At 43.5% G+C, this 13,061-nt stretch overlaps 4 protein-coding genes across 4 annotated transcripts; 2 read left to right on the top strand and 2 right to left on the bottom strand.

Moving 5' to 3' along the window:
• Positions 1-313: 313 nt before the first annotated feature.
• LOC128732144 (30S ribosomal protein S18) lies at positions 314-901 on the top strand. The gene is made up of 2 exons (XM_053825313.1): positions 314-410; positions 479-901. Exons 1-2 carry the CDS (start codon positions 314-316, stop codon positions 862-864), a joined length of 483 nt encoding a protein of 160 aa, XP_053681288.1. The 3' UTR covers positions 865-901.
• A 1,153-nt stretch (positions 902-2,054) lies between these two features.
• Positions 2,055-2,868, top strand: LOC128720185 (uncharacterized). The gene is made up of 2 exons (XM_053813839.1): positions 2,055-2,152; positions 2,223-2,868. Exons 1-2 carry the CDS (start codon positions 2,055-2,057, stop codon positions 2,866-2,868), a joined length of 744 nt encoding a protein of 247 aa, XP_053669814.1.
• A 325-nt stretch (positions 2,869-3,193) lies between these two features.
• LOC128731878 (cullin-5) lies at positions 3,194-6,096 on the bottom strand. The gene is made up of 5 exons (XM_053825030.1): positions 5,753-6,096; positions 4,640-5,659; positions 4,434-4,554; positions 3,679-4,362; positions 3,194-3,606 (listed from the first exon to the last, which is right to left on the bottom strand). The coding sequence occupies exons 1-5, from the start codon at positions 6,076-6,078 to the stop codon at positions 3,469-3,471; spliced, it is 2,289 nt and encodes a 762-aa protein (XP_053681005.1). The 5' UTR covers positions 6,079-6,096; the 3' UTR covers positions 3,194-3,468.
• A 1,353-nt stretch (positions 6,097-7,449) lies between these two features.
• On the bottom strand, positions 7,450-8,951 carry LOC128732276 (8-oxo-dGDP phosphatase NUDT18). The gene has a single exon (XM_053825457.1). It carries the CDS (start codon positions 8,812-8,814, stop codon positions 7,804-7,806), a length of 1,011 nt encoding a protein of 336 aa, XP_053681432.1. The 5' UTR covers positions 8,815-8,951; the 3' UTR covers positions 7,450-7,803.
• Positions 8,952-13,061: the final 4,110 nt, after the last annotated feature.

Raw genomic sequence — 13,061 nt, 5'->3', positions numbered from 1 at the left:
ATTTAAGTCGCCAGGTTTGTGTCAGCATGGCCAGCCGCGATAAGTGCAAGACTTGACAGCTGAAAACCAAATGAGCTATTATACGGAGCATAAACCAAAATCCATAGCATAATTTTGTTTCTATACAATGAAATTTACATATCATCAAACAGTTTGATTGCAAATGTAATGTTTGCTTGAAACTTAATTATTGTTTACGTGTACCAACAATTATATAGCTACAAATGTTACCCATTTTTTAACCTGAAAAACACACCGGCTAAACAACATTCTTGACACATCGGGTTTTAAATGAAAACAAATAAACATCAACATGGCTCTGGTGTGGTCGAAATACACAGCATTTAGTAAAATTACATCAAATATTCTTCGAAACTTTTCATTATCATCAGTTAATCAGCTCAAGGAAAGTAAGTTAAAGCGCACCATGGTTAAGCTCTGTTAAATGCAGCTTTAAAACACTTTTTTTCTGGCATAGTCAAGGAAGCTACAACAAATGGCAGTCTTGTGATCAAAGCAGAGTATATTCCATCGCCGCGGCAAGATACGGTTGTCGCGCAGCTGACTGAAGCTAAACAGAAAGGCGAGCGTTTTTGTCCTCAGTGCACACTAGGGCTAGACGTTAAACATACCGATGTGCTCATTTTGAGTCAGTACCTACGATCCGACGGATGTATGTTGCCTCGACGAATCACAGGATTATGTAAGCGGCAGCAGCGCCGTATGGGTGCCCTAGTAACTATGGCCCAAAAAGCTGGCCTCATGTCCAATCTTAACCCAGCAAATAGCAAGAAAGACCCCAAGAGACGTTACCAATGGAAGAAGTATAACAAGTATTTCGACGAGGAAACGATCAAATGTTAAACGAAAAAATGCAAATAAAATAGCAAGGATATAAAAGAGATCATTAGGAATGATAGGTTTACCATTTTTTACTTAGCTCTGAGTTTGTGTAACAAAATTTCTAACGCGACGAGTGCGTGCTTCCAGTAAGGCTTGCTCGAGTACCTGAATCATGTGCTGCAACATAATTGGGTCGGTTTCCGCTAATACTTCGCGTCTAGTACGGTTTGACATTTGGATTTCATCGCACGGTATGTCTGCTACAAATGGATCAAGTTTTTCACGATATTCGCTCACGCATTCGGTATCAAGATGAAACTTCATCTTAATGACGGGGGTCGCTTGAGAACGTTGGCTTCGGGAAGCTATACGGCCTTCAATACGCCACTCCAAATCCCGGAAATAAAGCTCATCCTGACAAGATGCCCTCATGATATTGTCTACCAAATTTCGCTTACTTAGTATAAACTGCCATCATATTTCGCTCTGTTTTTCGTTAATGTTTTCCAGATTCTGAATGCCCGTATAGAATTCGCGTTCCGATAAAGCCATCTTCGTGCAATCAATTAGCAGAGCCACCAATGCCTCCAACGCAGCCCGTACTGTTTCATACACAGTTGACAGTTTCTCTATAAATAAAGAATTTTGTGAATTACGTAGTACATTATTAAATAACGATACTTACTTGCAGCGACCGCACATTTTTTTTCATTAATTCCGGTGTTAATGTATTCTATTGCTAGCTTGCAGAACTCTATTAAAACTGAAGAGTACGATTAAAAAATGTTAAAACACGTCTAATTCAAAACTGATTTTTACCTTCTTCTGGCTGTTCCAACAAAAAGAGCAGTTGTTTTGCCTGTTCAGGTCGTATAATTCGAGCCATTTGCAGATCTGTTTCAGAAATATGTTTATACTTCTCAATCGCAAGAACGTCAGAGTTAAAAAAAAACAGATCGATCTGGTTTCTATCTGTTGTAGATTTCACTTTGCCGCCAGTTTTTCAATTGATTTGCATTAAAGTAAATATTTGAGATTTCTAATAGCTCTAAATCTCTATATATATATATGAAAACTGAATCAGTGTTTTTGTATAGGCTTATCTATGACAACTGCATTTGTCAAAACAGTCAAGCTGCTCTTTTTTGTTTGTCATTCTCAGCGGCAAAACTATTTGTGTAACACTGTGCATCTTATTGTAATTCCTGAAGATGAGTTTGAATTTTGGTGAAATTGTGGAACCATCGACCCGTGCCTTCTGGGATGATTATGACGAAGAGGATGAAAATGATAATTTATTATTAGACCCGTATGCAAAACGTGGTTCCACTAATCATACATGATTAATTAAAATTCTAATGTTGCCACTATTCTTTCAGATTGGAATGGATTTGGTACAACGGCGGTGAGGAGGAATCCAGTGAGGAATTGGAAATTCAAAAAACGTTGCAAGATCCGTTTCGCTTTGTCATTATCGAAGGACAGAAAGTCAGCAGTTTCGTGCAAACGGCAATACTGAACGGGAAATGTAATCCCATGTGTCAGCTTTCGTCAGGCACGGTTAACTTATTTCACCTTCCAGCGGAGAAATTATTACTTTGCGTATCGGAAGAACTGGAGCCAAATCTGTTCGGAAAAATAACGAATAAGTTATCCCGCTGGTTGGATGCAGCAGAGGGCCTTACAACCATATCATTGCTGCCGGCTGTCATGTATAAGGGACTCTCAGAGCCCGAGCAAGATAAAGTTTGTTTCATCAAAGCACTTAACGGAAATGCATTGCTTTCAATATCTGGCATTGGACAGCTAGAAGCACCCAACGTGATCACTGGAGTTTCTGCAGGTGCAGCGAGCTATCGTAAATTCCGTAGCAAGGAGACTGCCATTTATGGCTGTTATTTGGATTCGGTTATATTAGATTCGGTGTCCTCTGCGCCAATACTACGTCTCTTAAAAGCATTGCAGATACCTTGTGCTGATCGTTATGAACTCAAGTACAAGACAAGCTCTAACCTGTACATGTAATATTCTTAATTCGTAACGAATAAGGCAATTTTTTGGTGAATAAATTACATCTTTCGTACCTTACGCCAATGACATAGAGATCATATGTAACTCTTCTACGCATACGCATACGAAATGTGTAGCAAATTGGACGAAATAGTTCTTGTCCTTCTAACCGCTCACCTAAATGTAGTAATTGCACCCAATAATTGGGCTGCAATTTGTTCTATAAAAAATAGATAAACATTTCGGGATGCATGTGGAATACAAGTGCAGCTTAAATTACAACCCGATTTCTAGTTTTTATTTCCATTTGTTCGGCACGTGCCTCTGATCACGCCGCCTAACACAATGCCCCATTTATTCACCTGTATTTAGGTTGGTGAACATGTGTGGTGAGAGATAAATCAACAACAAATTAAATCACTAATAAAATGCTGCTATCTTGCGCATGGTAGCGATTATTCCCTATCCATTTCGGTCTGTTGAAGATACTTTTGTTTATGCCTGTGTATAGATGTAGGTTTTCTTCATATCGTACGCCTACCCTTATGTTCAGTCATTGAATGAAATTGTTAATGCTATCCCGGAAGCTGCCCTCGAATGCATCACATTCCTCTCTTACGCCATGTAGATGAAGGTGTTGATATCATCGTCGTCTCTTCGCATATACTTATGCTCTATCAACCATTCCAGCTGCTCCTTGATCATTTTCTTCGATGGCAGGAACATGTTTTTAAGTATATCGACTAGTTCAGCCTGCAAATGTACGAAGAAAAAGAAGATTATCGTTTGCTTTGATGGCCATTCAGGACAATTCTGTTCACAAACCTGGAGCGCGGCATTGCTGAGTCGTTTCCGCATTTTCATGATTTTTATGATCGCTTCCTGGGTCCGTAATATTCGCAACTGCACGATCGATTGATTATCCTCTTGCTGGGACCGTTCCGTGCTCAGCTGCAGCCGGCCTACTAGATTTACCTTACCCCGTCGTTGTGGTTTTCCGTTTTTAATGATTGCAAATTCCTGATTCACCCAGAACAGGGTGTTTTCGGTGAAATCCTTCGGGTTGCCAATGGTGGGTTCGTACACTAGTAGCTGACGTTTTAATTTAGGAAAGGCTACCAAGGACCAGAGTGTCCGTCGTAGCTCCGGATCGGGCAGCTCCGTTGCAAGGCGAAGGTTTTCGTACGAAACCCTTTCATTCGGACGCTGATTCCACGCAAACAGTACCGCCATCTGGAATGTGGTCACGTCCAGATCGAACCGGCCGGTGTTGTTAGCAAACGTTATCGTACCGTTGCTCATATGATGGTACCACTGCAGTTTGCGACCAGAATGCTTTTTCTTGTAGAATTCCTCCACCTCCGGAATGTAGTCTTCCAGCTCTAGTGGTAAGCTCACCGAGACACGCTCGGATCCTCGAGCCCAAGCACCGGCATTGAGAATTTTAATATTTATCGCATCGTGACGTGTTGTTTGCGAACGAAATTGAGTATTCAAATCTTCACTAACCTGTAGCAAAGGGGTAATAGAGATAAGTAATTATCATCTTATGTAACAATAACATGCATTTTCCTTCTTACCTTAATATCCTGAAACATTCTAGCCAACTTATTCACATAATCCGCAGGCATACCGACCTCTCGTAACCATTCTACCATATCCTCCTCTTTTTCGCTGTCCGCACTAGAGTCAAGAATAAGTCTGCCGAAAAAAAAATACATCATGAATGTCTTTTTCCATCTAATTTTGTCACCCTCCTACAACCAGCTTTACTCCATAGCCTTACCTGCGGGTGAGGTGTGCCTTGTGATACCGCATAAAGACATCCTTATTGCTTACATACTTGAGCACCAATAGTACGTCCTTCAGGCGAGATTCAATCTCCTCGGTGGTCAGCCGCTTGCTGAACGGTGTCCGCCGTAGCAGCATATCACAGTAGTTGGCTAGCAGCTCGGGACACTTCGATTCAGGCGTGGAAGTCTTAATGCCACGCGCCATCGCAGTGTTTGAGGTGGGCAACTCCAGCTTGAACAGCGTTATGTCATTCACGACCGTCTTGAATGCCTTATCGCGCGCCGTCAAGAAACGCGGATCGTCGTTAAACGCTTCCTTCACCAAATCGCTGAACCGACGGAACAATTTCAAAAGGCGCTCAACGTACTTTTCCGAATCCTGCGTAATAATATCGGCCGCCGCGACCATGTCGGCCAGTCCGGCTTGGACAATGTGGTTTTCCAGGTCGCGCAACATGGGATCAACACCACCGGCAACGCGATCCAGTAGGCGAAACATCAACTGCAGACGTTGGGTTTCACGTGCTTCGATCAGCGGAGCACATTCCGCCAACAAGGTGGGCAGATGGTCTCCTATCAGCACCGTTACACAGCACTGGCCAAGCGCAGTGATACTACCAGGCTCGAGGTATCGCTCTCCTCGTGCTTCCTCCTCGCGCAGCTTGGCGTCTGCGTACTCCATGAAGCTCTTCACTCCGTTCGTTTGTAGCTGCTCGCTCGCCTTCAACCGATAGAAGGCGGATGTTGCCTGTAGATAGGCGGCCTCAAAGTTCTCCCTGTAGATCTCCAGTTTGTCTTCCGTGTTCGAGCACAGGTTAACGTAGCTTTCGCGCACCCCAATCACCAGTTGCGAATCAAACGCTTCGCCGTTCCTTTCCGCATGTACCAACTTCATGGCGGACTCCTGCAACCGGTGCTTGATGTTCATGAATATGCTCTGGTTCCATGAGTCAAGCATCAACTTCCGCACGATGGAATCCTCGGCGTGGTTGGGTTTTTTCGATGAATTACTGCTACTGCTTGTGCTACCGGAGGCGCAGGCCGAGGAGTTATGGCTTGTACCGGCGCCCGTCGCCGATGATGAGGAAGACGCACCGCCACCGGACGATGATACTGAGGAGGAGCTGCTACCCTTGCTTTGCAAACAATTTTCCAGCTTTGTAAAGGGTAATGGTAGATAGTTGCTTTGCGTGAAGAATTTACGCCACTCTACGATGTAGGCCTTCAGGAGAGCTTGCTCTTCCCGTTGTGCTAGTACGCGACACTGTGCCTGTTTGATGTAAGCCACAATGTCCTGTTGGAGACTTTCGTGTATCTTTAGCGGGCCCTTGTCGTCCCAAAGACACACGAGATGCACTGCGTAAAACAGTTCCTGCCATTCCGATGGTGTGACGCGTTCCTGCTTCAACAAACTCAGCACCACCGGCCGCATGTACGGCCATTTGTCTTCAAATGTTGGCTGCGGTGGCCGAAAAATGAGGCAATGCAAATAAAACAGAAGTCACAAATATAATTAATTCAGAGTGGTAACAAACGCGAGTTCGATTAATATCATTTCCATAGGTATCGTTAGGCAATAAAACATCACAAGGGCAATAAACGCTACCCATTGAACGGTAACTTAATTAGATTGAGTTGGTGTTACCTTTTGCATCATTTGAGCAGGAACTGGGTTGCAGATCGTGCTTCCTCGCAAATCGTCTTAAGTGGTGATATCGCAGATGTCACTATATGAGTCTCGTTTTTAGTAAACGTACGGGAGAGAGCCTAGCTTCGATGATATTTGTCTGTTTCCACATTCATTACTAGCCCGAAATGATTCGAATGGCGGCGAAGCTGAGGAACTATTCCTTTCCTTCCCTGGCGGAGTGCACCTTTCTGTTGCTTCTTTTACAACTAACTAATGCACTTTTGAGGTCACACAGCTAATTTTTTCACTATTCTATACGCAATGTTTGGTATTGTTTTGCGATGCTATATGTGATTAACCCCTGCGTTGTTTGCCTACGTTTCCTGTACCACATTTACATCCGATTCGTCCTTCTCATGCGTGTGTCGGTTGAACCTCATGAATCGGTGTCATGCCCTCTCGAACGATTGCTTCCACGATTGCAAGCACCAGTACCTGTCGCTGTACTCAACTGGGAGAAAGTTTGCCAAACCGATAATGTGTAACGTTGTCGCGTTTTTCTTTTCACTGTTGTTGCTTATCAATAGCTACTAGGCTAGCGGCGGTGTAAGTGACTAAAAGAACGATCAGACGGAACGCGACTGACAGTACACTTTTGAAACACCTGCATAAGAGTGTGCAGAGGAAAATTGATGGCTCAGAAAGTGATATTTACTTATTTACTTTAGATTAAGAAGGTCGTTTTGCAGAACCTTTAAAATGTACACCACAAACTGCCAATACACTTTGCCGTAAAGTTCGTGCAGTTTGCGAGGCTGGCTCGTGCGGTGCGTTTTGACACCCGACCGAAAGAAACAAAAACGATGCATCTGACATTTTTCGACCACAGCGTACTAGTGCTATAAAATAGTCAATGTCAGATATTCGAATATCAATTTTGACGGGACAGTTTGAACATATTGGTAACCAATTGCTGGCGAAAAGATATTTTCTCGGCAAAAAAGATGCTACAATCTGAAATTTTATATTAGGAAAAAAATTGCTCTGCAATAACTGCTATGTTCATGCCATTACTGCACCCAATTGTAGTTTGGTGTATTACTTATCACTTTACCATTTACTTTCGGAAAATCAAATTTTTAGTGTGTGCCAGTGTACTGTTTCGTATGAATCTTAAGATAAGTTTTTTTTATTTATTCAACAAATTCATAGTTCCAAAATTATACCCTAAATAACGGTATAAAATTAATTCAAGCGCGCCTGTGTGTCTAGTGTTAGCGTGAGTGGAGTTTGGTGTGAATTGTAGAACATTGTTTAAATACTTGCTCTTCGGGGAAACTAATGCATATCAATAGTCCGACTGATCTACATTCATTCAATGAAAACGAATACCTGATACCTGAAGAAATAATATTTTCTATTCGAGGTGCCTAGATTCCTGCGCATTTTTAAACAGACTTTCTTAGTTAGTAAAATAAATGTACAGAAACGTAAAAGTATTGGCGCCTCTTTAAACAACTGCAATAGCTATCGAACTACGTGTAGTTGGAATGTGGCATTTTTTCCAGCCACTGCCATCGCCAACCGGGCACTGAGATCCTTACTCAGCTCGTGCCAGATGCATTTTCCTATAAGCGAAACCGACTCGATCGATGGTCTGCAAATAACTAGCACCGTAAGGCAAAGTCCATCGGTCGAATTCGCTTGCGTCCCGCTGGTATGATGTTCCACGCTTAACACTCCATGCGGCCTATGTTGCGGCAGATCCGCACCGAACAGCTCAATCATGAACTTCTTCAGTGTCGAGTGGATGCTACGTCCAGGATGAATTTCAACTGTCGGGAAATGGTAGGCCGTTTTTTCGCTCAGCAGCACGTAAACCTGGTTTGTGCTCTTATTCTTGATGGCCACTACCACCCGCAGATAGTTCTTGTAGTGGGCTTTCCGCGCCGGCAAAATTTCCCGATGCCAGTTTGGATCCTTGGGCATGCGTTTGCGGTAGTTGCGAGCCAGCTCCACAACCGGCAGAATATCGTTGGCGCGGAGAGACAACTCGTTCAAATTCTGACACCATTTGGCTTGGATAGATTCCTGGTCCGCTTGGGAAGGTGTTTTCAATTCGCCCCCGATCACGTTTCCCGTCAGGACGAAACGAAACCACGAACCACCCGCCGTCTCAACCGCCAGCAGCGTGGTGATTTCGACCTTTAGACCAGTCTCCTCCAGCACCTCCCTGACGCCGGCTTCAACGATGGTTTCACCTGGTTCCATGCGCCCCGCGGGCAAGTACCATTTCCCGGCGCAGGATTCTTTCGCTTCCTGCATCATCAGCACCTCGTTGTCATTGTTCACGATCACGCAGGCAACGACGTACGTGACAGTTTTGCCCACTACTGGTACGTAGTCGGACGACGCAAGAGGCTTTACTCCTTGCGCCTCGGTAGCGGCATTTTGTTCTTCGAGAGTAAAATCGCATAGCTCACTCGTCAGCTCGTCCAGGTAATGTCCTTCAAGAACGCGCACCAAATTAGTTTCCATTTCGTGCCGAGGTCCTAGATCCCAATCAAACTTGCCACAATGTGTACTATTTTAGTTCGTATCACTTCCAACTTTTTGGTAGTCGATCGTTTCTACCAGACATGTCACACTCGACGATTTATAAAAGAATTCACACGCTCGCTGGTGTTCACGAGGCGTTTTTTTAATCTCAGCTCAGCTGACGCAATATGTTTACATTCGTTCACTTCAAATGAAAATAAATGAAAGGCGCGACCAAATGCTCGGGAAATCGTCCCGTAGGAAAACGGAAACGTAAAATCGCTTTGTGAACTATCTCACATTCACGTAAGACGAAACATTGTCGAATCTTCGCCCAAAGCGCGGCACGAGCCCAAGGTGGACGCTAACGTACGCTCATCAGCTACGGTTGGGTTACGATTGAAAACAGGTTGGCACTGGGAAAGCTAGGTGGCTGCTACGTAATCCGTGGACTGCGCACCCTACCTTCAGATGGTGGGGAAAGCTTTGCTACACCCTCTCAAAGCGCGGCGGCGACGAATAACACGCTGCTTACGTCCCACGAAACGGCGGCCAACAGCCGAGGCAAAGTCCAGCTTGCCCGTTGCCGTCTGGCTGTGCGATCTGCTACAGATTCATTCACCTTTCGCTGTTCTACTGTTTGTCTGCTCTTTCGTCACCCGTTCATGAATTAGAGGATAGCCGGGAGCGGAACGCCTAGGCCGCGGCTAAGATGGTTTTGATGGGATTCACGGCCGAAAGTTCGACGTTTTAGGGTGGCGTCGAAGCTTTACTGGGGGCCACCTTCAAAACGGAGCCCACCGAGTCCTACTGGACGAAAATCGGTATAATAGAATGAGTATAATCGTGTAGGCACGCGATGCTGCACAATGAATGAACGTTGTTTATAGTGGCGTCGAACACCAGGCGCAGACAAACTGTGATTCGTTTTCTTGGGTGCTAGATTCCTTTTGTTATAGACCTTTGGGCGCGCTGAAGATGATTATAGAGCTGTAAAGAAAGAGGAGACGTGAAGGCATTAAACGAACGATCAGCATTAGGAGAACGACGAGAACAACGTTACGATAGTAGAGTACTGAGGAGGGTAAATTGTAGCTAATAACATGGATGAGAATAATGAAAACAGTAATGATGGAACACTACACAGAACAACAATGTTCGAGAACAAGAGAAGCTAAGGGCAGTATTTACAAACGCCCATAAAAACATTGAAAATCATTCGGACGCACGTGCTGTATTTTGAAATCCAAAAAATAGCACCAAAATTTTCAACTACGACTTCCTATTGCAGGTATTCCATACTGCAGTAAATTTTTCACGAATTTATACACAAACTGTCCGCTACAATAGGTTCCAACCGTCGGACACGCAACCAACGGAACTCAGCCGGAAGGAAATGATTCCTCCATTTCGACTGGAAGGGCAATCATAGAGAAGTAAACGAAAAAACGGTACTGGTTGATTGAATGCAGATAAAATGTCTGCTCAACGCAGCTTACAACCATAACATGAGCGTGTAATGGACTTGTAAAATCGTTCTTCGAACAAGTGTTGCGCCAGGGTAAACAAGCTTTACGTGTGTACTAAAGTGCTTACGGTATGCTGGCATAACTAAATGTTTGAAGTACGGACGGGTACTTGCCGAACTTATTTCCAAAATGCGTTACGTTACGAAAAAATATTGCAACCGCATTTGACACACCACTTGCAACTCGCCTTTTTGCGTTTTATTATCTAGGGAACGAGATCGTCCCCACTCCATCCGATCACTCCGGAAACCTCGATTCGGTCCAGTTGGGCGAAATAATGGTTTTTTTTTTTCTATCTACCAAACGGGTTGCATTTATATTTGCACCATTTACGAGCACCTTTCTTAGTTAAAAATGTAAAACTCCAAAACCCAACCACGTTGTGGTGCCGGGCTCACGGCAATGGAATCTGCGAATTTTCCTCGGGGCGCAATTTTTACTCTCAACCGAACCGAATGAGGCCCAATCCCGGAGAAAGTTGCGGATCGCGGTTTCAAGTCACCTCCTGCCGCGATGATAATGGGTGGTGTGCTTCGCCATGGCAGCACGCATTAAAGGCAAAACAGCGATAAAATTACTGTATGAACTGAACCGAACCATGCAGACCAGTGACTGCGTCCGCAGATTCCACTCTATCGGTACAATGTTTGGTTCCGATCTCTACCACGTGTGGCATTGGGATCGATGTTGGTCGTCGAAGTGCTTTTCTGACGCATTCAGCTCAAGCATTGCCGATGGTATCAAACTCAATTTTGGCAATTAGCGTTCCGTTCGAATGATTATGTTCAATTTCACAGGTAATTATCAAATGTGTCTGCCCATCGTAAGGAAACTATCACACAGTCACCCAAAAGATCTTCCTTGCTCAAAGAAAAGAGCTAGAAAAAAGGATGTTAAACTATCATCAAATTTAGCACGTGCATACTGCAAATTAACCAATCTGCAAGAGCATCCTGCTATTTGTTTAACCGTGTTGTTATTACCGTTGTAGTGGACAGTGTTTTTTACAACTATTGCTTTTTTCCTCTCAAGTGGAGTGCGTATTTCATTTGAAAAAAATTGTCGGAAACTTTCTCAAAATTTTGCACGAAGCGATGTGGGTGCACTACGAATAACTGATGGAAACAAAACAAAACTCATTCCAACTGAAGGAATGTGACCCACAAAGTGCAGATTGAGCGTCGATCCACCAAATACCTGCAGACATAGCACCGATGAGGAACGTCAAGGTGACTCGTTGTGCATAAATAAGCATGATAATGTTTACATATATTTGAATAAAAGAAACGCTACACGGCTAGCGTATAGGCGCTTAAGCATCGCGCAAAACGTGTCACTCGAGCGGACATAGAGAACGAATACGAACACTACAGCCGCAGCCTGCTTTAATCTTCGATCCGGGACTGATTTTGCGTTTGATTCAAGCTCGCATTCAACCCAGGAGGTTGTTCAAAGCAGAGATAAGTGTGCCGTCTTAACGAAAAATGTTCTTGCTCGCGGAAACGCGAGAATGAGATCATATTTAAGTATCATGACGGCATTGTAAATTCCACATGACACTATCATTTCCACATCTGATGTTGATCAATGAATGTTCGATTTCAACTGACTTGCGACATTCCTAAGTCTCGCAGGTTACCTCTTCAGGATTGTGTCATCACATTAAGATATCGAAAAAAAAACATCAGCGACACGTCTTTGCATACCTTACAAACTTTTACCTCTCAGGCAGCGTCACTCATATTAATCTCACTGTTGATTCGAACGGCTGAACCACACAAGGAGCCTCATTTGGTTATGATGTAAGAAACGTTAGGGTAGAGCAGAAAATAAAACTTATGTAAACCATGCTCACCCCAAATGATAACTATGTTTGTCTTCATCCTAAAAGTAAAGCTCGCCAGTGTAACCCGTTCCTCTTGAGCTACTCCAAGGGAATTCTAAACAAATGCAACCGGTAGAAATTCAATAAGATTCCGTACATTAACCTTATGTGCATACTTGTTTACAAACGGATTTCATTTTGTGTAAAATCAAACGTTGTAGTGTTTATCAAAAGTAGAAAATTTATATTGATCGTTCGTTTGCATTTGTACACGCATACTGCAATGCGCATTGCTATTCTTTTATGCATTTTCAGTGTTCGTATTGCACCCGGTTACTCACCTACAAATCAAGATTTTCTATCTCAAAGTTGTTTAATCACTAGCTATAGGGAGCACTAAATTTCTGACCAAATCACTGCGACAAACGTATTAGACACGGATAATTAAAACAATGCACAGTCGAAAATTTGAGTTGTTCCCACAAAACACACTTGATCACTGACCGACCTGCTGACGCGCTCTGGCGAAGTACTGCAGGCGAAATATCGTGGGAAACGAAACACAACGGAGCCGGAGCCGGAGCCGGTTTTCTGATGTTTAGAAAGAAACATTCCTCTACTGTTTCTTCTCTTTCTCCTTTTTTCTACCAATTCGAATCACGGTTTTGCCTGTTTTGGCTTTCTCGTAACAGCTCGTCGGTCGTTTCAGGTGCCACATGCCACACAACACTTTTTTTAGGACTCAAAACCACAACTAACCGTTCAAAACCAGACATCACTTAATGCATGTATCAGAAATCTTATCATGATCTATTCAGTTGTCAATTTTCCAGTAATACTTACTTTTAACTCTTATAACGCATTTTTATAAATGAGCAAACACGTAAACAACA

Source organism: Anopheles nili, chromosome 2 (assembly GCF_943737925.1).
Source record: "Anopheles nili chromosome 2, idAnoNiliSN_F5_01, whole genome shotgun sequence".
Classification (NCBI taxonomy): domain Eukaryota; kingdom Metazoa; phylum Arthropoda; class Insecta; order Diptera; family Culicidae; genus Anopheles; species Anopheles nili.
The sequence above is the reverse complement of the archived record's forward strand: the minus strand, read 5'-3'. Positions and strand labels throughout refer to the sequence as shown.